The sequence below is a fragment of the Sardina pilchardus genome, chromosome 6 (assembly GCF_963854185.1).
Source record: "Sardina pilchardus chromosome 6, fSarPil1.1, whole genome shotgun sequence".
Taxonomy (NCBI): domain Eukaryota; kingdom Metazoa; phylum Chordata; class Actinopteri; order Clupeiformes; family Clupeidae; genus Sardina; species Sardina pilchardus.
The window spans coordinates 7912687-7937471 of record NC_084999.1 but is presented as its reverse complement, the minus strand read 5'-3'; the positions used below and the strand labels follow the sequence as shown (position 1 = coordinate 7937471).

At 40.7% G+C, this 24785-nt stretch overlaps 2 protein-coding genes and 2 long non-coding RNA genes across 4 annotated transcripts; all 4 read left to right on the top strand.

The window, feature by feature from the left end:
• Positions 1-8124: 8124 nt before the first annotated feature.
• On the top strand, positions 8125-11138 carry LOC134082292 (collagen alpha-4(VI) chain-like). Its single transcript, XM_062537940.1, has 6 exons — positions 8125-8271; positions 9295-9373; positions 9893-10053; positions 10430-10522; positions 10691-10744; positions 11019-11138. The coding sequence occupies exons 1-6, from the start codon at positions 8125-8127 to the stop codon at positions 11136-11138; spliced, it is 654 nt and encodes a 217-aa protein (XP_062393924.1).
• A 2969-nt stretch (positions 11139-14107) lies between these two features.
• Positions 14108-17353, top strand: LOC134082019 (uncharacterized). The gene is made up of 5 exons (XR_009939540.1): positions 14108-14156; positions 14285-14320; positions 16062-16124; positions 16976-17038; positions 17291-17353. It is a non-coding gene; the product is annotated as an uncharacterized LOC134082019 (long non-coding RNA).
• Positions 17354-18449: 1096 nt separating this feature from the next.
• Positions 18450-20357, top strand: LOC134082018 (uncharacterized). The gene is made up of 6 exons (XR_009939539.1): positions 18450-18512; positions 19010-19060; positions 19385-19420; positions 19835-19897; positions 20164-20226; positions 20325-20357. It is a non-coding gene; the product is annotated as an uncharacterized LOC134082018 (long non-coding RNA).
• Positions 20358-21013: 656 nt separating this feature from the next.
• LOC134082291 (collagen alpha-6(VI) chain-like) lies at positions 21014-24510 on the top strand. The gene is made up of 6 exons (XM_062537939.1): positions 21014-21494; positions 21652-21748; positions 21957-22634; positions 23475-23556; positions 23752-23852; positions 24419-24510. The coding sequence occupies exons 1-6, from the start codon at positions 21051-21053 to the stop codon at positions 24508-24510; spliced, it is 1494 nt and encodes a 497-aa protein (XP_062393923.1). The 5' UTR covers positions 21014-21050.
• The last annotated feature ends 275 nt before the right edge of the window (positions 24511-24785 follow it).

The window sequence follows — 24785 nt, the reverse complement described above, 5'->3', positions numbered from 1 at the left end:
GGGGTACCGCAGATTGCCGTTGTCATCACAGACGGCGAATCACAAGATGACGTGGAGCCACACGCAGATGACCTGAGGCGTCGTGGCATTGTACTGTACGCCATCGGCATTAAAGATGCGGACGAGAAGGAGTTGAGAAAGATTGGTAGCAAGCCCCATGAGCAGCATGTGTACAGCGTCTCTGAATTCAGCGCTCTCCAGGGCATCTCCCTGAACATCGTCCAGGTGCTGTGCACCACCGTGGAGGAGGCCAAACGCCAAATCACTGAAGAGTTCCAAGGTTAAGTGAAAAATCTCCACTGTTGCCCTATACTTTCAGATTGTCTCTGCCCATATTTTTTATTTAGTATGTTCTTTACACAGAAAAATGCATCACAGCCCGTGCAAGAGTTAAATGTTTGCGGCAGCTTTGCAGTAAACTTGTGGGAAACAAATGAGTTCAACGGAAAATATTGCCAGAAGTTTGCCAATGTTGGCCACTAGAGGCAAACTTCCAGCAAAGTTCTGGCAACAATGAATCTTGCCAGAACTTTGCCACTAGTTTGCCACTAGTGGCAAATGTGTTTGCCAGTGATTGGCCACCACACTTTGCCAATAATAGCAAACTTCTGGTGATGAGCCCAATTTGCATATGAATGTTGCTGCAAAATTGCTGGAACATTGCCGAAAAGTTAACCAAAACTGTTTGCCCAGAAACCTGATTTGCATGTGAAAATATGACCTAGCCGCAAATTTGCAGTAACTGTTCGCCAGAAACCTGAAATTTCTGTAAGGGAGGTGATCCTTTACTTTGGGACAAAGTTATTTCCCATTTGTTTATGTGAATTTCGACAGTGAATTTGCATGTTTGCAGTTCTATGCATAATTTAATATATTATTGTAACATGTTTCATTTACTGGAATGTACAATTACCAAGTGCACGTGTCTCATTACACATATGATTATATTCCAGTGATATATATATATTTTTTCCGTTACAGAATTTGCTGATGTCTTTTTTTTGGTGGACAGTTCAATGAAGCCTCAACAGTTCCAGTTGATGAGGACGATACTTAATCGCCTGGCCAACCAACTCAATGTGAATATCGATCAAAATCGCATGGGACTGGCACAGTTCAGTGATAACACTAAAGTAGAATTTCTTCTGAATGGCTACAAGACCAAAGAGGAGATCCTCGCCCACCTAAAAAGTTTCAGACTGGAAAGGGGTGGAGCCCGGAACATCGGCGCAGCTTTGGAATATACCCGCACTCATTTGCTCACCCCAAAGGCCGGAGCCCGCCTGTACCCGGGCTTTAGGCAGTACCTGATTCTGATGACGTCGGGAAAATCAGATGACATTGTGTTAAAACAATCGCAGATTCTCGAAGACCAAAGTATAAAAGTGATCACTGTCGGTGTTGGTAACGCTGACCCTGAGGAAATGCAGATCATTGCCACGGATCCCTCAATGTCTAAGACTGTGGAAAAGACAGTTGGGCAGGTACCACAGGATATTAAGAAAATCATTGAAACTATGGACACTTACAATGTTGCTGATGGTAACTATTATATCATTATCATATATTTTATCGATTGATTCTAATAACATACCATATTCATTGCAAGAAGCATTTTATTATTTCTGAAGTTTAATATTCCTTATCATTCCCACACATTTCCATTATCGTCTCTTTTACAGAATGTCTCTCAGTCTCTGTGGCAGACATTGTATTCATCGTGGACCAATCCATCACTGCAGGAAGTGAACAATTCAATCTTGTGCGTAACTTCCTTTTCCGCATTGTAGCTGGTCTGGACATCGGTTCAAATAAAGTGAGAGTGGGTGTTGTTCTATACGGTGATACACCCAAAGCTGAGATGTACTTGAATACTTATGAGAATAAACAGGACATTCTCTATCACATTAGGAGACTTCCATATGTAAACAGTGCAACTGCAAATACAGGAGCGGCACTACAATTTGTAAAAAATGATGTGTTCACCCTAAGAAGAGGCAGCAGAGAGCGATTTGGGGTTCCTCAGACGGCTGTTGTCATCACAACAGGAAATTCTACCGATGACGTCAGCCATGGAGCGAGGGAGTTACGATTGAAGGGGGTCAAAATCTTCACTGTGGGAGGGGAAAATTCAAACAGGACGGCATTACTGCAGATTGGCTCAGATCCATCTCGGACCTTTGTCTTCACTGTTGAAGATCTTTCGAACCTCAACACAATACTGAGGAATCTAAGAGCAAGTATTTGCCATGAAACCAAGCAAAGAGACCATTCTACCCAGCTCATCACAGCTCCGGCCGCAGGTCCTCGGAGTTCTTCTGGGGCTCCATCCCGAGGTGCAGGGATTCCTTTCCGAGGTGCTGGGATTCCTTTTCTCAGATCAGCCATCTTGAAACAAGGTATATGAACAGCTATGAACTATAATAAAACTGCGATGCTTGTGTTAGCTTTTTCACAAGGCTTACAGTTCCGCCAGTTGACATTTGTCCCCAAGGATGTACTTACTATATTTTTACAAGGCTCACATATTCACATACACTCTCTCAGATAAACACAACACACACACACACACGCACACACGTGCGCACACAAACGCGTGCGCGCACGCGCACACACACACACACACACACACACACACACGCACACACGTGCGCACACAAACGCGTGCGCGCACGCGCACACACACACACACACACACACACACACTCAGAAGCATACATATACAGTACACAAAAGCAAGCGCACACATGCACACACTCATTTACATACACAACAGTTGTAATAAGTTATTGTTTACACAGCCTAAGTGTTCTTTCAGGTCTCTGACAGTCCCTACTAGTCAATGTAGTGCTATTTGGGCAAGTATAATGAGCAACACTGGTCATAGCCTAGTCAGTGACTTAAAAAGCAGTTTACTTTGATGTGATAACATAGCAATAAGCTTGCACTGTAGTGCTGTTTAACCAGTATTACTGTAACATGCCCGGCCAAAACTCATTGTTTTTTTAATGCTTGAACCCTAAAAAGATCTGAAAATTAGCCATGCATAGCATTGATCACAAGATTAATTTTGCAAATTGTGTGGTTCCTTTGCTATACACTGTATAACAAAAAGCGTTGTCCCTTTTCCTCTCCTAGGTTGTCGGAAAACTGAAGAAGCAGATATTTATTTCTTAATTGATGAATCTGGGAGCATCCTGGAAAATGAATTTCAAATGATGAAAAAGTTTATTTTGGAGTTTTTGCTCACATTCCATATTGGACCAAACCAGGTCCGTGTAGGTCTAGTGAAATTTTCAAATGACCCCACACTTGAGTTTGACCTGACGAAGACCAAAGACAGGGAAGCCCTTGACAAAGAAGTGGATGATGTTTATTTGGATGGAGGTGGTACAAACATAGGAAAGGCATTGAGGTATATGGAGCCCCGATTTAAATCAGCGGTTGAGAGTCGACCAGGTCCTGACATTCCCAGGATCTTGATTTTAATCACAGATGGGAAGTCAGATGATGCCGTGGAAGCACCTGCAAAGGTACTGCGGGAAGAGGGAGTTATCATCTACACAATAGGAGTCAGGGGTGCAGACGAAAAACAGTTGGAATCGATTGCTGGTGATCCGCTGAATGTTTTTCCAGTCAATGATTTTGATGGCTTATTCCGAATCAAAGATCGCATCGTTCAAAACATGTGTTCCAAAGCAGGTGAGAATATGTGTAATATTTAGAATTTGTGTATATTGCATGTATTGCATTAACTGGTGAAGGAAGCATGCATTTTCATGTGTGTGCGCCTGTCTTTCAAGATTTTTTTTTAACTGTTTCCTTCACAGCATGCAAGGATATGAAGGCAGATGTCCTCTTGCTGGTGGAGAGTTCAAGCCTGGTTGTGCCAGCAGAGTTTCTGAGGGTTAAATTCTTCATCCAGTCTCTCATGAAACAGTCTGTGATTGGACCGGATGCACTACATATGGGTTTGGTAGAGTATAGCACACAACCAAAAGCAGTATTTAATCTCAGCTATAATGAAACCGAGATGCACAGGAAAATCGAAGACATGTCTCACATGGGCGGTGGCACTGAGACCGGCAAAGCCCTCCGGTATGTTTCCCAGTTCTTTGACGAGTCAAACGGCGGCCGACCGGGAGGCCTACAAATTCTGATAGTCATATCTGAAGGGAAGTCACTGGATGACGTCGCTGATGCTGCCAACGTGCTGAAGCAGAAGGGGGTCATCATCTATGCTATTGGCATCGGCAGTGCAAACAAGAATCAAATGGACACCATTGGCACCCATGTCTATCTCAAGAGGAATCTGGCTCCAGAGGAGCTGCAGCCAGTATCGCAGGATATCATGTTTGAAATCTGTCATTTTAAGCAAGGTCTGTGATTTCAGTTCAAATTGTTTTTTTTTTCCTGAAGTGGTTAAGGGTGAGAATCAGACTCAAGGATGTGTTGTGTTGGTCTCTATGTTGGCAATGTTGTCTCAGTACTGCTGTTTTGCAGTACCTTAGGTCATCTCTTTAAATCATCACTCATAGCTTATTACATCCCCACTCGGAAGCTGTTATTTAAACTTTGGCAAAAGCACAAAGCAAGCATTCCAGATACCTACAGTACACCTTGATATGTTTACTTGAAATGTAAAATTGAAATGACTTGAATTGAAATCATCTGTGCTAATGATTTTCTTTTGTTTTCCCTTTCCCCAGGATGTGACATCGACTTCGCAGACATAATCTTTCTTGTAGATGGTTCCCAGAGGGTCAGTCAGGAACAGTTTCAGATTATGAAACGCCTCATGTCGTCCATTGTGAACAGCTCCTCTGTTGGAGAAAACGCTGTGCGCATTGGAGGCATCGTCTACTCCACTGATCCCGAAATCATGTTTGCCTTGAATGAATATAATACCCAGGAGGGCCTGAGACAAGTCATATCAGAGCTGAAGCCTTTGGGTGGTGACACTTACACAAGCAAAGCACTCAGTTACTCTCTAAACTACTTCAGTGAATTCCAAGGTGGCAGAGATGAACTGGTGCACAAGTTTCTCATAGTCATGACCAGTGGAGAGGCCAGAGATGCTGGGGAATTGAAAAAAACTGCTGCTAGGCTGCGTGAAAACAAAATCAGGATATTTGGTATTGGAGTACAGCAGGATGACAATAAACAACTATCAAACCAGCTGCTTACAATGACCAATGACCCCAGAAGAGTGTTCTATGTGGATAATTTGGATGCCCTGGGGACAGTAGCAGGAAACATTTCTGATGAGATCTGCAAAGAAGAAAAACTTGGTAAGATTTGTCCTCATACTTTGATGAGAATGAATCCAGCCAAATTAAAACACTGAGATGCAGATTGTTTTCAGTTAGATGCATAGGAATTCAACTGTAATAGTGTGTACTGGATGTAATGATGTGTTCCTATGTTCAAATGACAATGCGCAGCAAAAGAAACTAAAGTCTAGCATTCAACAAATGGCATGTGATAAGTTATAACTTTGGTCGTAATCAATGAGACTAATTGTCATAATTGTTAAAGAGGAACTATGCAGGATTGGCGATTTCATCTCTGGTTTCGGTTTCGTTTGTCGTTTTCGCTCGTTTTATGCTTGCATTTTCTCTGCAGAGCTTCCCCGACAGCTTTAGCGTGTATATTTATACATGTATAGGCTATATTTAAATATATAAATTGCAAGCGTGGTTCTTCGTCTCAGACTTCCAGATGTAAACAAGGAGCGATCGTCTCCTGCAGAAAGTTGCATAGGGTCTCTTTAAAAGGTAAGGCCTTTCTATACACCAGTTTGACTCTTTCTCTTGTTCCCGTTCAGAATGTACAATGGATTTGGTCATGCTTATTGATGGGTCTGACAGCATCGACAGCCAGAACTTCACTCGCATGAAGGACTTCATGAAGGACTTGGTGGAAAATCTTCACATAGGTCCAAACTTAACCCAGGTTGGTGTGGTCCAGTTCTGCCGCAAAGATGAAGACATCCGAACAGAATTCCACCTCAACGAATATAACAATGCTAAGGACATAATGGAGAAAATTGGATCTATCGAGCAAATAAAAGAAGGCAACTCGATTGCTGCTGGTCTGGATTTCGTCAGGAAGTATTCTTTTCAGCCTGAAAATGGAAGTCGAAGAGACAAAGGTGTCCCTCAAGTTTTATTATTATTCACGGATGGAGTCACAGACGAGAAAAACGCCCCAGAGATCGCAGATAAGCTCAGAGCAATGAAAGTAGAAATTGAAGTCATTGGAGTTGGCCGAATAGACAGCGATCAACTGCATAAAATACAGGCAAATGGACGCGAACCGCTTACTCTAAATAGCTTTGCAGATCTCCACCGTCACTTGCAAGAAGTGCTGAAGACACTGTGTGACAGGCCAATCCAGGAGGATCCTGGTTAGTGAAGCTTGCCTGCTTTTATGATTTTGATCACTTAATTGATCAGTGAATTTGGTGACAGTTTCTGGTATTGGTGAATGAGGTCAATTGGAAACATTAAGTAACTGACCAGGTGTATACCAATTAAATCTTTCAAAACACATAACGGTAATTTCCTGTGTATTAGCCGCATTGTGTATAAGCTGCATTACAGCTGCAGGAAACAAAACCATATTATTACCATATTAACTGCCCCCGCGTATAAAGCTCAAAGCTGAAGAAATTTGTGCAAAACCAATGCATAAGCCGTGGCTAGTTGGCAAATTACGGTAAAGGATATAAAAATGTCATTGTTGACTAATTGATTGTTTCATCCACATTGTTCAATCATCCAATGTAGATGAAAAAAGACCAAGTCTAGGTCCCCAGTCACTTCTCATAACGGTCAAGGAACATATCTGGACATGCTTAAAGGGATTATCCGGAGTAAAATGCACTTTAGATCATTTTACGGATGATTGGGAGTACATACGTTGAGTTGACATCAAATCATGTCATTCGGATGTGTTATGAGAAAGTTCGATTTTACTGTTTTTAGCCAAAACTCGTTAGCCTGGAAGTGAATGGGGCACGACCTTTCGCCGCTACAAAACGCTATTTTATACCTTTCTACTGTTCCAAACAACATTACACTTACGTGTTAGTGAGTAGCGGGTCCCTAAAGCCAAACTGAAGTATCCCCAGGTCTTTATGTGGTCGGATAGAGAGTCCAGAATAAATTTAATCCAGTCAGTACCTTTCCGGAAATGTTGCTGAAGTGTTGCTAAAATGTTTCTCAGCTGCAGCAGCGACATTTCCGGAAAGGTACTGGCTTGATTAAATTCATTCTGGACTCTCTATCCGACCACATAAAGACCTCGGGATACTTCGGTTTGGCTTTAGGGACCCTCTACTCACTACCACGTACTGTAAGTGTAATGTTGTTTGGAACAGTGGAAGAGGTATAATAATAGCCTTTTGTTGTGGCGAAAGGACATGCCCCGTTCACTTCTAGGCTAACGAGTTATGGCTAAAAACGGTAAAATCGAACTTGCTCAAAACACATCCGAATGACATGATTTGATGTCAACTCAACGTATGTACTCCCAATCATCCGTAAATTGATCTAAAGTGCGTTTTACTCCGGATAATCCCTTTAAGCCTGCATGGGAGTTGAAAGGAAATGATGGTTCCATTGCAATGATAACATTTGAACACAAGTTGTAACTCCCTTATATACTGTAACTTTTTCTAACTGCCAAATTCACAGCAGTGCATTAAAAAGACAATCAGGCTGCAGCATTATGATTTAAATCAGCTAAATGTAATCATCCTGATCCTTTGACATCAGGAGATAAACAAGTAGCATGGCAGTTGGTAAAACTAAGCTCTCGGCTTTAACCAGCATGTCTGCACACCCCTAGAATGTACTGTATATCAAAAAGACAAAATGACTTCCCTACATTAACTGAGTTTCTGTGTTGTTTGCAGGGTGTAGTTTAGAGATTGCTGTTGGATTTGATATCACCAGAAGGCCGAGTAAACCCGCTCTCTTCAGCGGACAGAGCCTGTTAAAGCAAAGACTATCAAAGATAATCAGCGACATATCATCTCTGGATGGCATTTGCTGTGCTCCTCCTTCGTATTCCATTACTCCAAAGATCGCCTACCGTCTGGTGGATCAAAAGGGAAAGATGCTGGCATTTTGGGACTTTGCAGACTACAACCCTGATATTGTCAACAAAGTGACAGATTTAACAACAAACGAGGACACCTTTTTCAACACACAGCTGCTGGAGTCTTTTGAGAAACTCTTCAGATCAAAACAGGCAAAAGTAAAGGTGAGTACAATCTGTAGGCTAAGAGAACATAGAGATCTGGCAAACAGAACAGTGTCATCAAACAACAAAACCGGTACACTTCCAGTTGTTCGTCATAAAAGTCCTGTTATGCCTTTATGCAGTTGTTTTATGTATCATTATATTCCACGGCAATCCAGACTTTTTTCATTTGTGGTCCCCCAATGGTGGAACAATCTGCTAAGCTCCATCAGAGCAGGGCGTCCCTCTCTATCTTCAGAAAATGCTTGAAGACACAACGTTAGGCTGGGTGGACCCTGCCTGAACTTCCAGCGAATTTGGATTTCGCCCGGCAGCTCAGGCTGGAAACTTGCACATATATCTCCTCTGTTGCCAGAACTTTTGGCTCCAATCAGAAACTAGCTTATCCAAAAGACACACATAGTTAAAGGACTATCCAAGCGTACGTAGTCATTTGAACGATGTCCATTGATCACGCCTCTTGTGCAGTAGAAACAAAGCGCAGCCTCCCCATACTAATGTTCAATCTTAAAGGATTGAGTTTAGAATGGTGATAGCCAGTCTATCCTCTCTTAGCACTTCTGATAAACTCAGACACCTACAGTAATAACGCACTTACCACACTTTCCCACCTCTTTCAACCTCCCACTCCACTTCTCTTCTCTTCTCTTCTCTTCTCTTCTCTTCTCTTCTCTTCTCTTCTCTTCTCTTCTCTTCTCTTCTCTTCTCTTCTCTATCTCATCTTCTACCACTTCTCCTCCTCCCTATCTCTATGAATATGTAGGCTCTCCTATCCTCCAGTATTAGTATTAACTGATAAGAATATACGATATACAGCGATAACTCCTAGCTATATTCTCCTCTGCACTGTAGTTAAATGTTATTCTAACGCTTTAGCTGTAGCCCTGTAGTTTAGAAGTTTAAATGTTGAAATCGTAATCATAGTTTAAATTGTATTATATTGCTGTATTGTATTGTATTGTATTGTATTGTATTGTATTGCATTGTATTGCATTGCATATTTTTCTATATTTCCTGTTTCAGGCACTGATCATTTTCTCAGATGGACTTGATCACTCAGTGGACATCCTGAAAAGTGAATCAGAGAGGCTAAGGAATAGTGGTAAGATATTTGGCCATATTGGGGAAGTCATAACAATATCACACAAAATAAACAATGACACCATGCATTTAAACCATCCCAATTTTTTCCATCTGTTAATTGGCTTGTGGAACAGCCTCTCAACATTTTTGCAAACACTGAGCTTGCACTGTTTTTGTCAGCATATTTATGTATATAATATATACATATTATGTATAACTTCTAGAGGTATCCAGAAAATTGCATTTGATCTTGTTGATGTTTATTGGGAAATAAGAAAAATTTAGTGAAGGAAGCCTCACTCAAATAGAAGTGCTGGCCAGGATAATACCATAATGCCGCGCATCCATTTCTCTTGCATCCATGTCTGTTCACGACTGGTGTTAATGAAGGTTGTTGCCTAAATGTGATGTATGTGATGAGAAAGGAGTGTGCCATTGCTCTTTCTTTATTAATGGGAAACAAGAAAATCTTCATCAATTTGGAAAAGGAAGAAGCTCCAAAAGGAACTTTACAGTACCTTAATCTTTTGCTCTACAGGAATAGATACACTGTTGGTAGTGGCTTTGGAGGGAACCCAAAATGCCCATGAGCTTCAAATGGTTGAGTTTGGGCTAGCAGGTCCTGGTGATGTCAACAGGTACAAGCGGCACTTTTCTATTGGGATGGATAACATAGCCAATGCTATAAAGACAAACCTAGTAAGTGAGCTGGCCACTTCACGTTTGCTTCTCCCTCACCTTCTGTTCTGTTTCTCTTTTCACCTTGTCTACTTGTAAGCTTGAATGTACATCTTGGCTAAGAACATATGGTGGTTGGTCACATAATCGACATACATTTTCAGTGACTTTTTTAAAGCAAATATTACAGTAAGATGTTGAATTATCGATGTTGAATAATGGGTGTCATATTTGTTGAAATAATGTGGACTATGTCCCCCACACAGTTTATGATGTAAAATGTCTTTGTTTCATTAATTCAGTTATTCATTGATTCATTTACTGTTTAAACAGCAGTAATATAGTCAATATTTTGTCAATTAAACAGTTAAAAAAAACCTCAACGTCATCATTGCAGGTTTCAGTGGTTCTGAGGAAGTGTTGCAATGTAAGTTGCATTTGTGTTGGACCACCAGGGCCACCGGGACCGCCAGGATATTATGGAACGAAGGTGAGGTTCTAACAGACAATTGAGGAAGAAGAAATGTCCCTGTCAAGTGTTACGCATCCATTTGGAACTATAGAAATGACACAGACTATATGTATCAGTCTGATTATTATGGTGTGCTCTGTCTTGTAATTGCATCCGATGTAATTGTATTTGTTTGGGACTGGACAGGGGGAGAAAGGACTTCCAGGACATCCTGGTTTCCCTGGAGATGAAGGAAGCAGTGTAAGTATTTGTCATTGACTTTTAATACTGGTGATGAAAACAATCATTTTATGCATCTGTACATTTTTAGGAGAAATTTCAAAGAATTAACGTATTTGCATATGGTGTAATAAAAAGGAATGCCAACTAGCCTCATGTGATTTCACTGGGATAGCCGGTGTGGAGGATAGGATCAATGTTTTCATGCTGTCATTTTATAGTCACCGTTAATGAGAAATCTTTAACTAACATGAACAGCATTTTGATATTCAACGGACTGTTTTGACTTCCGTAGGGAGGCCGAGGACCTCCAGGACTGAATGGAACCAAAGGAGACCAGGGATGCCAAGGGAGGAGGGGTTTTAAGGTACAGATGTTGGATGCTTTTCTACAGTCATATGTCCATCTGGGCTGATTGCTACTGTAGGTATTTTGTTTTTCCGCATCATATGTGTGATCATGAATGACCAGTGCATTTATCTGTGTTTATTGACTCCAGGGTGGAAGGGGCTACAGTGGTGAAAAAGTGAGTAACTGAGTAAATCTATGCACTGTAAAAACAAGCAGGAAAATATAGCCCATTGGTAATGCTACGGTAATTTCCTATGCATAAGCCGCATTGTGTATAAGCCACAGAGCAGTGTTTTATGCAAGTTAAAAGAAACAAAACCATATTAATACCATATTAACTGTCCCTGTGTATAAACCTCATAGTTGAAGAAACCTGGCAAAATCAATGTAGAAGCCATGGCTAATTGTCGGGAAATCATGAGTATGTTGATTTTGTATATTTTTACTGTACATATAAAAATACAATTCCTTTACTCCTTAAATAAATAACAGGACATATTCTTAATTTGTAGAAATATGTCAAAAATAGTTCCTGCTATTTCCATTTTCCTGGCAGAAAATGACCAATGACATTTTTTGTTTACTCTTTTACCATTTATATTTTGTTTGCTTGTTTTTTTTTTTTTTTTTTGTGCTGCCAAATCAGGACACTGTTCCATAGTGCGAAAGTAAAGTGTTCGGGACCATTCGTATTCTAACTATGTTGTTAACATTTGTTTCCAAGGGTACACCTGGAGAAGATGGCCTGGATGGCGTGCATGGAAATCAGGTCTGTTATCCCATTTAACTATTGCGCCAAAGATCCTTGTTTTGCTTCAGCCCTCTATGATTGCACTGCATCTACAGTACTGTACTACTGTATAGTAAATGGTAACAACAGAAGTTGATTGATAAGTTGACAGCTTCTGTACCCAGACAACTATTCACAGAAATTGGTTCTTCAGTTGACACCATCTGCATCATCATACCCACTCTCCGTGTTTCTCTGCACTACAGCACAAGAGAGTGAGGAGGAAGATGCTTTCACTTTACTACTACATTCTGCTGTCAGTATTATAACATACAAACTTCCTTTGTATTGCACACAGGGTGATCCTGGAAGTAATGGCACAGCTGGAGATAGGGGAGATCCTGGCAATCCGGTAACATAATCACATTTCTAACTGACTTAATGATTGTGCCGTGCTTGCAGGTTTAGGCTAGGTTGTATAAGATTTGAAAATAAATATCTGTTGACTATATCTATTGCCATTATATCTACTGATGATAACCCACTCTTGTTTTGAACCCTGTGTTACAATTGTTTAAGGCTGCTAAACAACATATATTATCATAAACGATAAACCTAATCACTATACGCCTACACCCAAAGAGTAAGCACACTGTTATTTTCTTTGGGATATTTCGAGCAGTACAGCTCTTCCTCAGAAGAACTTGCAAGGCTCAAAACGTCACCAAGAAAACAAACTGTTTATTCGGGTGTAACCTTGAGAAGAAGCCAGATCCAAGAAGGATAGAATGTCTACACTGGAAGGGCCATGAAAGAAAAGAAGGGAGAGAGTAGACAAGTGTATCTCTACTACTAGCCTCAAACATGGGGTGACAGTGTATTAAAGACATAGAAGGGACATTTTTGTCTTGGTTTTGATGAATGATAGGAGAGGCTGTGCATAAGCAAAGAGCTATCATGAAGTTGAGGCATGGTTGTGCCCTCCTCCATATGAACATTTTGAACTTAGAAATAGCCACTAAAAATGGGCGAGTTAGAACAAAGCCTACTTGTGATGTCAAATATCGCAAAGCCATTGAAGTTCAATTGGGGTTGCCAAAGAGGGCACCATTTAGTCAAAAGAAGTCCAGCCTAAATATAAGGTTTTAATTGGGCTTGAAAAATTGCAATTGAGTATATTTTTGATGAATCAAAGTTGAATATACTATTGTATCCGAGAATACAGTACAATACTCTATTCATCCATTCTATGTCTCCTTTAAATGATGGGGATGCAATCTACTGTAAGTCTACACATCTTGTTTATTTTGTTTCTAATCCATTGTGGTGGTGTACAGAGACATAATTAGAACATTTGTGTCCCCGTCCAAATACTCATGGATCCCATTGTAGGTCTAGAGAAACGTTTTTATTTTTTTTTCAGCAGAGTTGTATGCATATACCTGACCTGTTGACTGGTTCTGCATTTTAGGGTTACCCAGGCATCAGAGGTGATCCAGGGACTCATGGCGAAAAAGGCTTAAGAGGAGATCCTGTACGTAACTCTTGGAAATACATGGCGGAAAGTTGGAACTGAAATCTGTGTTGTGCGATGGATTAGCCTCATACAAAATGCATTATGATAAGCTGCTTATAGCCAGACACTTTCAAATACTGTAGTCTTGAGCAAACAAGCAATTGTGAAGACCCTGTTAATCTGTTTCTAGATAACCAATCAGTATGTTGTAGGACAGGTGATGAGGGAGCATGCTTTGCCTTTGAAAATGCACTATGACAACATGGCCTCAGTGAGGTCAGCCAACTCAGTCACTTTCTAAACAATTTACATTGGGGCCCTTTAGATATGTATTGTATGGATCTTATGGAACAGTTCCAAACTCACAAAAATCCAAGGGATGCTGAACAAAGACTGTTCAAAGATGCCTCTCAACAGTTTTTTCCCTCCTCTTTAAAACATGACTGCCATTCTGTGAACTCTTATGACAAACATGTATATATTATATTCATAAACATTGCATGCCTACATCAAAATAACATTATGAGGAAGTACATCTTAAACATGGTTTGATAATGACTCATTTATCTTCATTGTTTACTGAAACATGCCTGTAGGGAGCGCCTGGGAGAGACAACATAATTGAGGGACCAAAAGGAGACCATGGCAGTCAGGGAGCTCGGGTATGTGAACAGAAATGCTAACCAGACCCTAAAGTGCATGTGTTGTATAACAGTAAACCCACTTTGAAATGATTGTGTTTACTTTAATAACACACATCTGGCAAAATACTGTTCCAAAAGGGTGAAGCAGGGGAAGATGGCCGTCCTGGAGGAGAGGGATTACCCGGAAATGATGTAAGTGTGTTCTCTCATCCTTGAACATTTCATTTCTTTGATTTGATTTGATGGTACCGTATGCTCATTCAATTGTCGCATCACTCTGCTGTGCATTGCTGACTGATTTCTTCTGTTTCTTCCATAAGGGCCCTGAAGGCAGGAGAGGTCCACCAGGGGGGAAGGTACAGCTCTGCAGATGGATTATGGATGTTTTAGCAGCATTAACAATTCAATTCATGCAACACTGTGCATTTTCACTGTTTTTTGAGTCAAGTCAGTCAGTTTTTGCCATCATAGCATTGAACTCTGTTTGATCTTGCACAAGCTTTGTGACTGACAGACTGGCACACATTGGTGTACAGTTTACAATTTTCAAAGGGTATTTTTTCATGGTTTCCTCATTTTTCTAAAGTTTTTTGGTGCGTAAGAAGAATAACATACTAATACTATGCATATAGATAGCTATGATTTAGGGATTATTTTTGGTCATAGCCCAATCTAAATCTTAATTGAGCAATTAAGATGATTCAGGAAATACATTAAAATCAGATTATCTTAGATGAGACTAAATTAATCTGTATTGTCATTGAGCAGAGTACAGGTACAGGGCCAAAGAAATGCAGTTGACATCCAACCAGAAGTGCAGAGAAGCATTAGATACCAAGTGCAGGTTGAGTACAGCTGTGTAGACAATAGAGATTAATAATGAACAGTGTACTGTATAATTGGATAAATACAAGTTTTCCAGATGACACTTCTACAGATGTAAGTGGAGTATGTACTGTATAAACAGTGTATATATAGAGAGAGAGTATACATATACATTAATAAGTAATATATACTGTATACATATATAAACTATATTGCCAAAAGTATTGGGTCACCTGCCTTGACCCCCATACGAACTTCAGTCACATCCTATTCTTAATCCATGGGGTTTAATATGACGTCGGTCCACCTTTTGCAGCTATAACAGTTTCAACTTCTCTGGGAAGGCTTTTCACAAGGTTTAGGAGTGTGTTTATGGGAATGTTTGGCATTCTTCCAGAAACACATTTGTGAGGTCACACACTGATGTTGGATGACATCCCAGAGCTGGGCTTGGCCTCTTAGTTCCAGTGAAAGGAACTCTGAATGATTCAGCATTAACCAAGAGATTTTGGACAATTCAATGCTCCCAACTTTGTGGAACAGTTTGGGGATGGCCCTTTCCTGTTCCAACATGACTATGTACCAGTGCATCAAGCTTGGTGTGGATGAACTTGACGGGCCTGCACAGAATCCTGACCTCAACCCAATAGAACACCTTTGGGATGAATTAAAGCGGAGACTGAGATCAGTGTGTGACAAATGTGCCTTTGAAAGAATGGTCAAAAATGCCCATAAGCACACTCCTAAACCTTGTGGAAAGCCTTCCCATATGAGTTGAAGCTGTTATAGCTTCAAGGGGTGGACCAATGTCATATAAAGCCTTATGGACTAAGAATAGGATGTGGCTAAAGTTCATGTGAGGGTCTAGGCAGGTGACCCAACACTTTTGGTAATATAGTGTATATGTAAGCTCAGGCTGGAGACCTGCACATGTATCTCTCCTGCTTCCTGTCCACGTTTGCTGGGTGCAATCACAAACTGGCTCATCCATCTAGATCGTTGGTCTGATTGGTTGAGGGACTATCCAAGTGTACAGAGTCTTTTGAACTATGCCCATTGATCATGCCTCTTGTACAGTCGAAATAAAGTGCAGACTCCCCAGACAGATGTTCAATCTTAAAATAGCTTAGTATGGTGATGGCCAAACTATGTTAGCAGTACATGGGTATACTGTAGGTGTAAAATGTTTATATAGTATAAATGTTAAATGATAGTGTTATGTAACACATGGAGCTAATGTTACTGATGTATGATTTCTCTATTTGACTACAGGGGGTCAGCGGGAGTCCAGGTGACTCTGGTATTGAGGGCCCCCCTGGTCCTTCAGGGCCTCAGGTACAGTAAAGTGAATAGAGGTGCCATGAGTACTGTGCTTCTGTACTGTATAACATCTGTCCATTTTACCTCATGTAACTTTCACTGATTTTAGAAAATATTCAGCAGCTCACTACTTTACCTGTCACCTAAAGCCCAATTCACACCAAAGATTCCCGACGCGAGTTGCAGCGGTGTGAATTAGAAATTGCACGTAGTTGCAAGCCGTCGCAAGCCGTCGCAGAGCATTAAACACGTTGAGTCGCAGTCGCAAGGTTTTAGAATGTCGCGGCTCATCTCGTCTCGTTGGTCTGAACCCTACTTAACACACCATTACAGTGTTCGAGTGAACCTGGTGAATGAGCTGAACACGTGTGGTGTTTACTTTCTTTATTATCACCGCAGTAATGTTCAGTTTAACTTCGACTCCTGTCTATGAAGTTCTCATTTGCTCAACACATATTGCTTTTATGCCAGCTAAATTGTGTCTTCTATGGTTTATTTAGATTTTTGTTTGTTCATCATCCAGCCACAAAAATAGTTATAGTCTTCAGCCTTGTCGATTACCATTGCCAAGCAAAAATGACACCTCTCAAGAGACGTACTGTACGTTGAAAGTGAAACTTGGGGGGGAAGATAAGATTGTGCGCTCCACAGTACTTTAATAGGACTCTGTGAACTTTTTATTCTCTTAAGACAGAGCTCATTTCACTTGACAGACATGTACTGTACGTTTCACATGCACATTTCACAATCATCACATGCATCAAAATAACTGATTGGTAGGAAGTACTGCCTACACTTCTTCAACTTCTACATCTTGAAATGTTATATGATTAGAGGCTTGTTTATTTCTTGTATCTGTCTTTTAGGGTGTGAGAGGACCAAAAGGTTTTGTGGGACCTATAGGTCCTCCTGGTTTACCTGGCCCACAGGTGAGTTCTAGAAATCAGTTTGTCAATGTAGACTCAGACATCTCTAAAGCATTGTGCACGTCTTATATGTGTTCTTTTGTGTCTATTGTATTTTCTGTTTTCAATAATGAAAAGCCTTAAGTTTAAATGGAGCTAAGATGAAAAACACAAAATATAGCATTTCTTGAATGTCTGAATGGCAAATAGATGCTTACTGTACATTGCAGAAGAATATCGATTTCATCATGTCCACAAAATGTCCTTTTACTGTAGGGTTTTCCAGGAGAAGAGGGACCAAGTGGATTCAGGGGCCATTCAGGAAACAAAGGACAAAAAGTAAGTGGATGAAGAAGTTAATCTCACCAGTTTCCATCCATAAGTCTAACTTATTGTTCTTTCATAAGCTTCTTTGTGCACTCATATTTTATCCATCCATCTCTCTCTTTAATATCACAATTTACTGTGCTGTTTGCCTAGATTTATAATACAAAATACATTTAGAAAGTATTTTCACCCACCTTTGAAGATTTTGTAATTGAACTTGTACTTGTAGTGGGCTAGTGGCACTGTAGCATACTGTACGTGATGAGTGATGAGTGTGGTGTGTGTGTGTGTGTGTGTGTGTGTGTGTGTGTACAGTAGGTGTGTGTAAGGGTGGGTGGGTGGGTGTGTGTGGAAGCATGTAGGAAGCACGATTGGACAGGGTGTGCGCATGAGGGGTGTATGCAACCTCCCAAAGATCATAGAGTAATACTGTATGTTGCAATGTTAGGCCTAAATGTACAAATTATTTGATGTAAAGCCATGATATGGCCATATATTTTGTGTGTTTGTGTTGTAAAACCATAACATTTTTTTAAAAAATAACTTGTTCTTTTAGTAAAAAAGTATCAACCTTGGGAACACCATACTTCTCACAGATGAATTTCTCAGTTGTATTCACAATATCTTCTCTGAGAGGGCTTCAGATGATAGTAAACCCAACTTATGTATGAGACAAGGCACCACAATGATGCAACTTATTTGCAATGTGTGTGCACGCCAAGGGTGCACGTCAACATAGAAAGTGTACTTTTGGTAAGACATAGATATACAATGAAAACACATGATGATAATGTTGTTGTTATTGTTGTTGTTGTTGTTGTTAGGCCATTACATATTGCCCATATGGCCTTTATACAACTGGCCCATTACCAACTAAATTGTGTTTTCTTGTTTTGGGTTTATTTAGATTTTTTGTTTGTTCATCATCCACCCACAAAAAAATGTCTAATCTTTAGCCTTGACGTTCATCGTTGCTATGCAGTGTCGCACCACTCAAGAGATGTACGTTGCTTGAACGCGAACTCGGAAAAATGGCAGCGCTAACCCTAAAACAGCAGTAGTTTCATTTATGGGGGCATCACGGATCATTTATGACGTGTACTTTCAGGGGCAGCAAGGCGATCCTGGAGTCAAAGGAGCCGAGGGATCATTTGGCCCCAGAGGACCCCCGGTTCGTCTGTTTTGTTTATTTGAATTTGTTTAGAAACAAACATACTGTATAGCAATGCTCTTGGGAGACAGTAATCTTGTTCATCAGGCAACATTAATTATGTGAAAGTATATAGCTACAATAGTGTGTCAAAATGAAGATACTACAACTGCAATATGACAACATGTCCTATCTCACAGAACATGATAACTGATGTTTGGAATTGGCCAATTGGAAATGGCCACTTTGGAGCTTATAGTTAGCTACAGTAATTTCCCGCATATAAGCCGCATTGTGTATACTGTAAGCCGCAGGACAGTGTTTTATGCAAGTTAAAAGAAGCAAAAAATATATTACTGTAACACCATATTAACTGCCTTACTGTATGTATTAACCTCATAGCTGAAGAATTTTTTGCAAAATCAATGTATAAGCCGCGGCTAATAGTCGGGAAATTACGATATCTTACGGTATCTTAAAAACGGTATTTGTATCACTTAACAGTTGTATTTTTACAGGGCCTTGATGGTAGGGATGGATCTGGACCACCTGGAGCGAGAGGACTGAAGGTTATTAACCAGCTTTTTTGGCATGACTATGTCCACAGGCAGCCTAGCTTTTAAAGAATACTTGTATGAAGGTATGACATTAAAGGTACATTATGCAAGATTTTCACTGTAAACAAACATGTAATAGGCGACTCGTCACACTACCAAGAAAACCAGCTATGCAACTTTTAAGAGCTGTGTCAGCCAAATCTTGTGAAAGCAAAATTGCATTGTGTACAAAGGGGATAAGTTGCGAGAAGTTTGCTACTAACACATGGTATTATCTTGTTTGTTTTTCAAAATGCTGTCTTTCGTTTAATGTATTGTCATATTATCTTTTCAAAGGGAGATCCAGGCTTTCCTGGCTATCCTGGATTGCAGGTAAATCTGAAACTGAGTTCTTTTTAGCCTTTCACTCAGTGTATGCTCTGTGTAAGCCAAACACATTTTTGTCCTGTTCTACACTGCAACTTGACATGGTTGACAACATAATGTTTTGCAATGTTACAATGGCTCATTCAGTCCGGCCCCCTTATCCTTCCCCAGTGTAACTGACTTAGTGATTCATTCCCTCACTTTCCACCTCAGGCTGGTGTCTGGTGAAAGTTTAGCGCACAATGGCTGTTGCGCATCACCTAGGTAGTTAGTGACTGTAACACACTTAGGGTGTTTTGATAAAGTGCATGTGTTGTTGTTGTTGTTGTTTTTCTCAGAACACAAGACAACTAAGCAGTTTTGCATCACTTTGATTGCTTTGACTGACTTGTTGATTTGTATTAATTTATTGATGCACAGGGTGAGGATGGTGTGAAGGGCAAGTCTGGTGGTCCAGGCCCGAAAGGAAATCAGGGACGAGGGGTGAGAGATGTTATTGATTTGTTCAAATATCTGTGTTCAAATAACATTATGTTCAAGTGTATTGCAGTAGACACACACAGAAATGATGATGATTTTTGTTTGTTTATTTGTTTAAAAACAATAATAACAACAACAATTCAGAAACAGGACATACAGTATGTGGCCATGAACAACATGTTGTGTTCTGTCCAGAAAGCAAAACTATGCTATAAACAAATCTTATTTGGCCTATACTTACTGCTGGGTTTATTCTTTGATAACCTAAGGGAAATGCTGGAAGACCTGGCAGAGTGGGTGATAATGGATCAATCGGACTGCCCGGACACCAGGTACAGTACATCCCTCACCTCAAACTAGCATTACAATGAATTTCATAGCACTAGGACTGTCCACCAGATAACCATACTTTATGTCTTGGTGTTTTAAGGGCAATAAAGGACCTCCAGGCAATAAAACAGATGTAAGGACTTTTATAAGTTTGTTACTTTCACGTAATTATGCGCTAACTTTATTTTGACACTGCTTAGAAATATCAAACATAAACTGCTTTCTCTTCTTTTTTTGAAGATTTGCCACCTGCTGCCTTATATTCGTAAGAATTGTGGTGAGTACACAACATACCCTAAATCAAGTCAGTTTTGAATCTGTCCATACTTGCTGTTTATTGCACTATAATATATCATGTTTTATAAAAATTTATATGAAAGATTTTGGTTGATAAATGTTCTTGTTGTATGTTCTCTCCTAAACAGTATGCTGTAATGGTAAGTAGCTACCACTTTGTACGAATTGTATGCTAATGAGTTAAATATACTGTATGTTAGCATATAGAAAATAGTATTGACAGATTTTTCAACTGCTAGCACACTTTACACAATTGTCACACAATTTCTGAAACCTGTCACTCAAATACAGTACCATACTTCCCAACCAAATCTGCAAAACCATGAACTAATTCTTAGTCTCATATGGGGAAACACTCATTGCCTTATTGATCACCAACCAATCATTGCTTTAGTAGGCCCTTAAACAGATACATGTCAATTCTTTGAAAAAATGTGTTTTTCAAGCTGTACAGCTTCAAGAGATTTAAATGTTTGCAGGTGAGACTGACTGCCCAGTCTATCCCACTGAGCTGGTCATAGGCTTGGACATGTCCCAGGATGTGGACCTGCAGGCGTTTAGAAGGATGACCAGCAGCATGTATGACCTTTTGAAGGACATCTCCATCTCTGAAAGCAACTGCCCCAAGGGAGCACGTGTCGCAGTGGTCTCCTACAACGACATCACCAAGCACCGTATCCGTTTCTCAGACTACAGACAAAAGGCCAAGCTCTTGGAGTTGGTGAATGGCACTACCCTCGAACGCAGCTCGAGCAGGCTCAATATTGGTCAGGCCATGCAGTTTGTGGCAAGGCACTCCTTTAAGCGAACCAGATGGGGCACACTGATGAGGAGGGTGGCCATCTTCTTCTCCAACGGCGCCTCTGAGGATGCCACTGCCATCAACACTGGCATGCTGGAGCTCAAAGCCAATGACATCCAAACGGCAGTGATTGCCCTTAGAAACACCCCTAATGTCCAGCGTGCATTTGAGGTAACACTGCTCAACTTACCCAGTTTAAAGTTTAAAAGATGACGAGTCTATAAGAGAATTCGGGTAGACTTAGACCGGATTTTCCCAGATAACTGCAAAAATATCAAGATGCTTGAAATGAGTGGACCAACCATCCATTGCTTGTCTTTATATTCAGGCAGATGAAACAAGAAGCTTCATATTGCAAACTCTTCGAGAGGGACCGGACCAGTTAAGCCAGCTGACAAAGATCCAGCGCTGTGCTATCTGTTATGGTAAGTCTGCCAGAGGCATGCCTTCAATTAGAAATGTATTTTGCTTAACAATGATAGTGTTAAAACTGTAATGAAAAAGTTATTCCAAAGGGTGAAAAGGTTTCAGATGTACAAATTGTAATTTTCTCTAAAAGAGGTATGACAAAGGTAGATTGAAGCAAACTGCCTTTCTTGATGAAGATACAGTACATTGCGTTTGTATCTCCAGATTTTTGCCAACCTGATCCAGAATGCAGTGACATCGACCTGCTAAGACTGAATGTAGACTTGGATCTTGATCTAACGTTGCTGGTGGATGGATCTCGGACAATGCAAGCAGACGAGTATGTGGCAGTGAAGGAGCTCTTGGCTTCGGTTCTGGAGAAGATACAAGTGAGCGAGCAGCCAGAGAGGTCAGACAAACAGGCCAGAGTGGCTCTGTATCAAACGTCCCCCTCTTACCACCCAGATGGACGGCTGGGAGAAGACAACCCTGTGCAGAGGGAGTTCGACTATACGAGCTACACAAACACCGAGGACATGAGGAAGCACCTCCTGGAGGACGTACACCAGCTCGGTGGCATGGCGAGTCTGGGACACGCCGTCGAGTGGGTCATCGACAAAAGCGCCGCGTCCCCGAGCCCGCGCAAGCACAAAATGGTGCTGGCCGTAGTGGGCGACGAGACCAGCGAGGGGGACAGAGCCAAGCTCGAACAGGTCTCCAAGCTGGCCAAGTGTCAAGGAGTGGGGGTGTTCGCTTTGACAACCGGACGCAAGTACAATGCCCAAGTGGAGAAGCTGGCCAGCCCCCCGCTGGATCAGCACGTTGTCCACCTGGGGGAGGGGAACCTGGGACAGAAGGAGTACACTCGCCGCTTCCTGCAAGCTTTCTTGGGCACTCTGAAAAGTAAGCAAGCAGCATGCACTTCACTTTTTGTACAGCAACCACAACCAGTGCTGCATTTCAATACATCAATGCTGTAAACGTCCGATAGCTACTAAGTACAGTAAGTAAGTAAGTAAGGTTTATTTATAGAGCACATTTAACCACAGCTCACACTGTCCAAAGTGCTGTACAAAGTGCATAAGCTAACAAAAAAGCTATGTCTGATATAATCACTGTCCTCTTGTCATTGGTTGAATAGTTTATCTCATGCTAGGTTGTTATTATTACTTACCCTCCAGCAAAACAAAAAGTGTCAAATATCAATATGTCAGCCCTTAAGCATACGGTAATAAGCATTTATGACACTGGCAGAGAGGAGCCACTTACTGGACATAAAGACATCAAGTCCAGTGATGTTTAGTCTGGCTAACAAATTCCAGAGTCATTTTTGTTTCCTTTTTATCTTTTACAGCCTTCAATTTAGAGAAGCAATAAGGCACGCAATAAGGCACGCAAGTCTGTAGGTTCCACTGACATTCGGTCATCTTCGGCATAGCATTCTAAAATGGACGGTTCCAATCCTTGATTGTGATTGACTGAATTGTGTTTGATGCTAAATATTTTATGCAATTTTATAAAATAAAATTGTTCAAAGCCTCTGGGGCTTATTGCTCTGCCACTGCCACATTCTGTATGCTCTTGCGGCAAGAATACAAAATTGTTGTTGATCATCCATGATCCACTTGCCAAAGGTTCCATAGCCTATTTCAGTCCTGGAGGTTTCAAGAGTTCCTTGACCGCTGACTGAGTAATAATCTTGCCCTGGTGGGCCACTAAAGTACTTTGTCGTTCTTCCTGCAGAGGGATTAAATAATTATCGTGAACCAAGGATGTGTGTCGGTAGACCTGGCCCACAGGCAGCAGTTGGACCGAACATTGAGAGGTAAAACGAGAGTAGGAGTAGAATGCATTTACATTCATAGTTATATTTATATAAATATGTACAGTACATCATATTTTTTTTTTTACATTTATGCATAAATTAAGTTCATTGAAGATCTGTTTGATCTTCGATTATCATGAAAATGGGTAGGCCAAATTTATATAGAACGTGAAAGCAATTTCTTTCTGTTGCTAGTGTTCCTTTTCCTGTATACCTGGAGGCAGAGGACCGGCTGCGTGACCAGAGGACTCCAAAATACGTTCCTCCTGTAGAGAATCTTGTAGTGACCAGGCCAGGTATGTATTAGGAGGCTACATTTCTTTTTTTTTTAAAGTGTATTTTTTGCCTTTATTTGTATAGGACCGTGAAGGGTGAGACAGGAAGTAAGTGGGAGAGAGAGATGGGGTGGGACTGGCAAATGACCGCAGGTCGGACTCGAACCTGGGTCCCCGTGGGCACTCAGACCCGTATGTGGTATGAGCGCTGTAGCCTGCTGCGCCACAGCCCCAGGAGGCTACATTTCTAAGTAACTGTTCACACCTAGTACAAAGATCAGAACCTGTGCCAACGACCTTATAGCACCACCAATCATATGACTGGTTGAAGTCCACATTCAAGAATGTATTTTGTTCCCATAAACTGTACATGGCCAGCGGTCTTGAGCAAAGATCACATTCTTCAAAAGAAATGTAAATATTTTTAAAAATATATGTAATATTCAGTGACTTTCGCACGAATGTGATACGCATGTTATGTACTGGCGTATGATGTATGATTTTCAATTATTTTTTAATGAGATTAAATAGCCTGGCAAGTTTCCATCATCACTCAATTTTTTCTCTTTCATTGTTTTGCTTAGCAGGAAGGACGAGAACATCTGTTGGGACTAACTCACGCGCTCACGCTACATACAGGAGAAGACGACCCAAGAAGAACGTAATGGCAAATGTGTGAGTCTAACGTGAGAGAATCGGATAAATTCCCAAGAATGATTTTCCTGGAATCTTATCATCAAGATGCATTTAGAAAGTTGCATATTTTTAGATAACTGTTAAATATTATAAGAAATGTTGCGAATACACATTATGGTAAATAAATATATGGTAAGAAATGACATGAAGGACAAAAGACTGAACTGTTTCATTTACCTGCTGTAGAATATTAAGATGAACAAATATTGTCAATGCACTTAATTTTCATGGAAAATAAATACAAGGAATGTTCAAAAG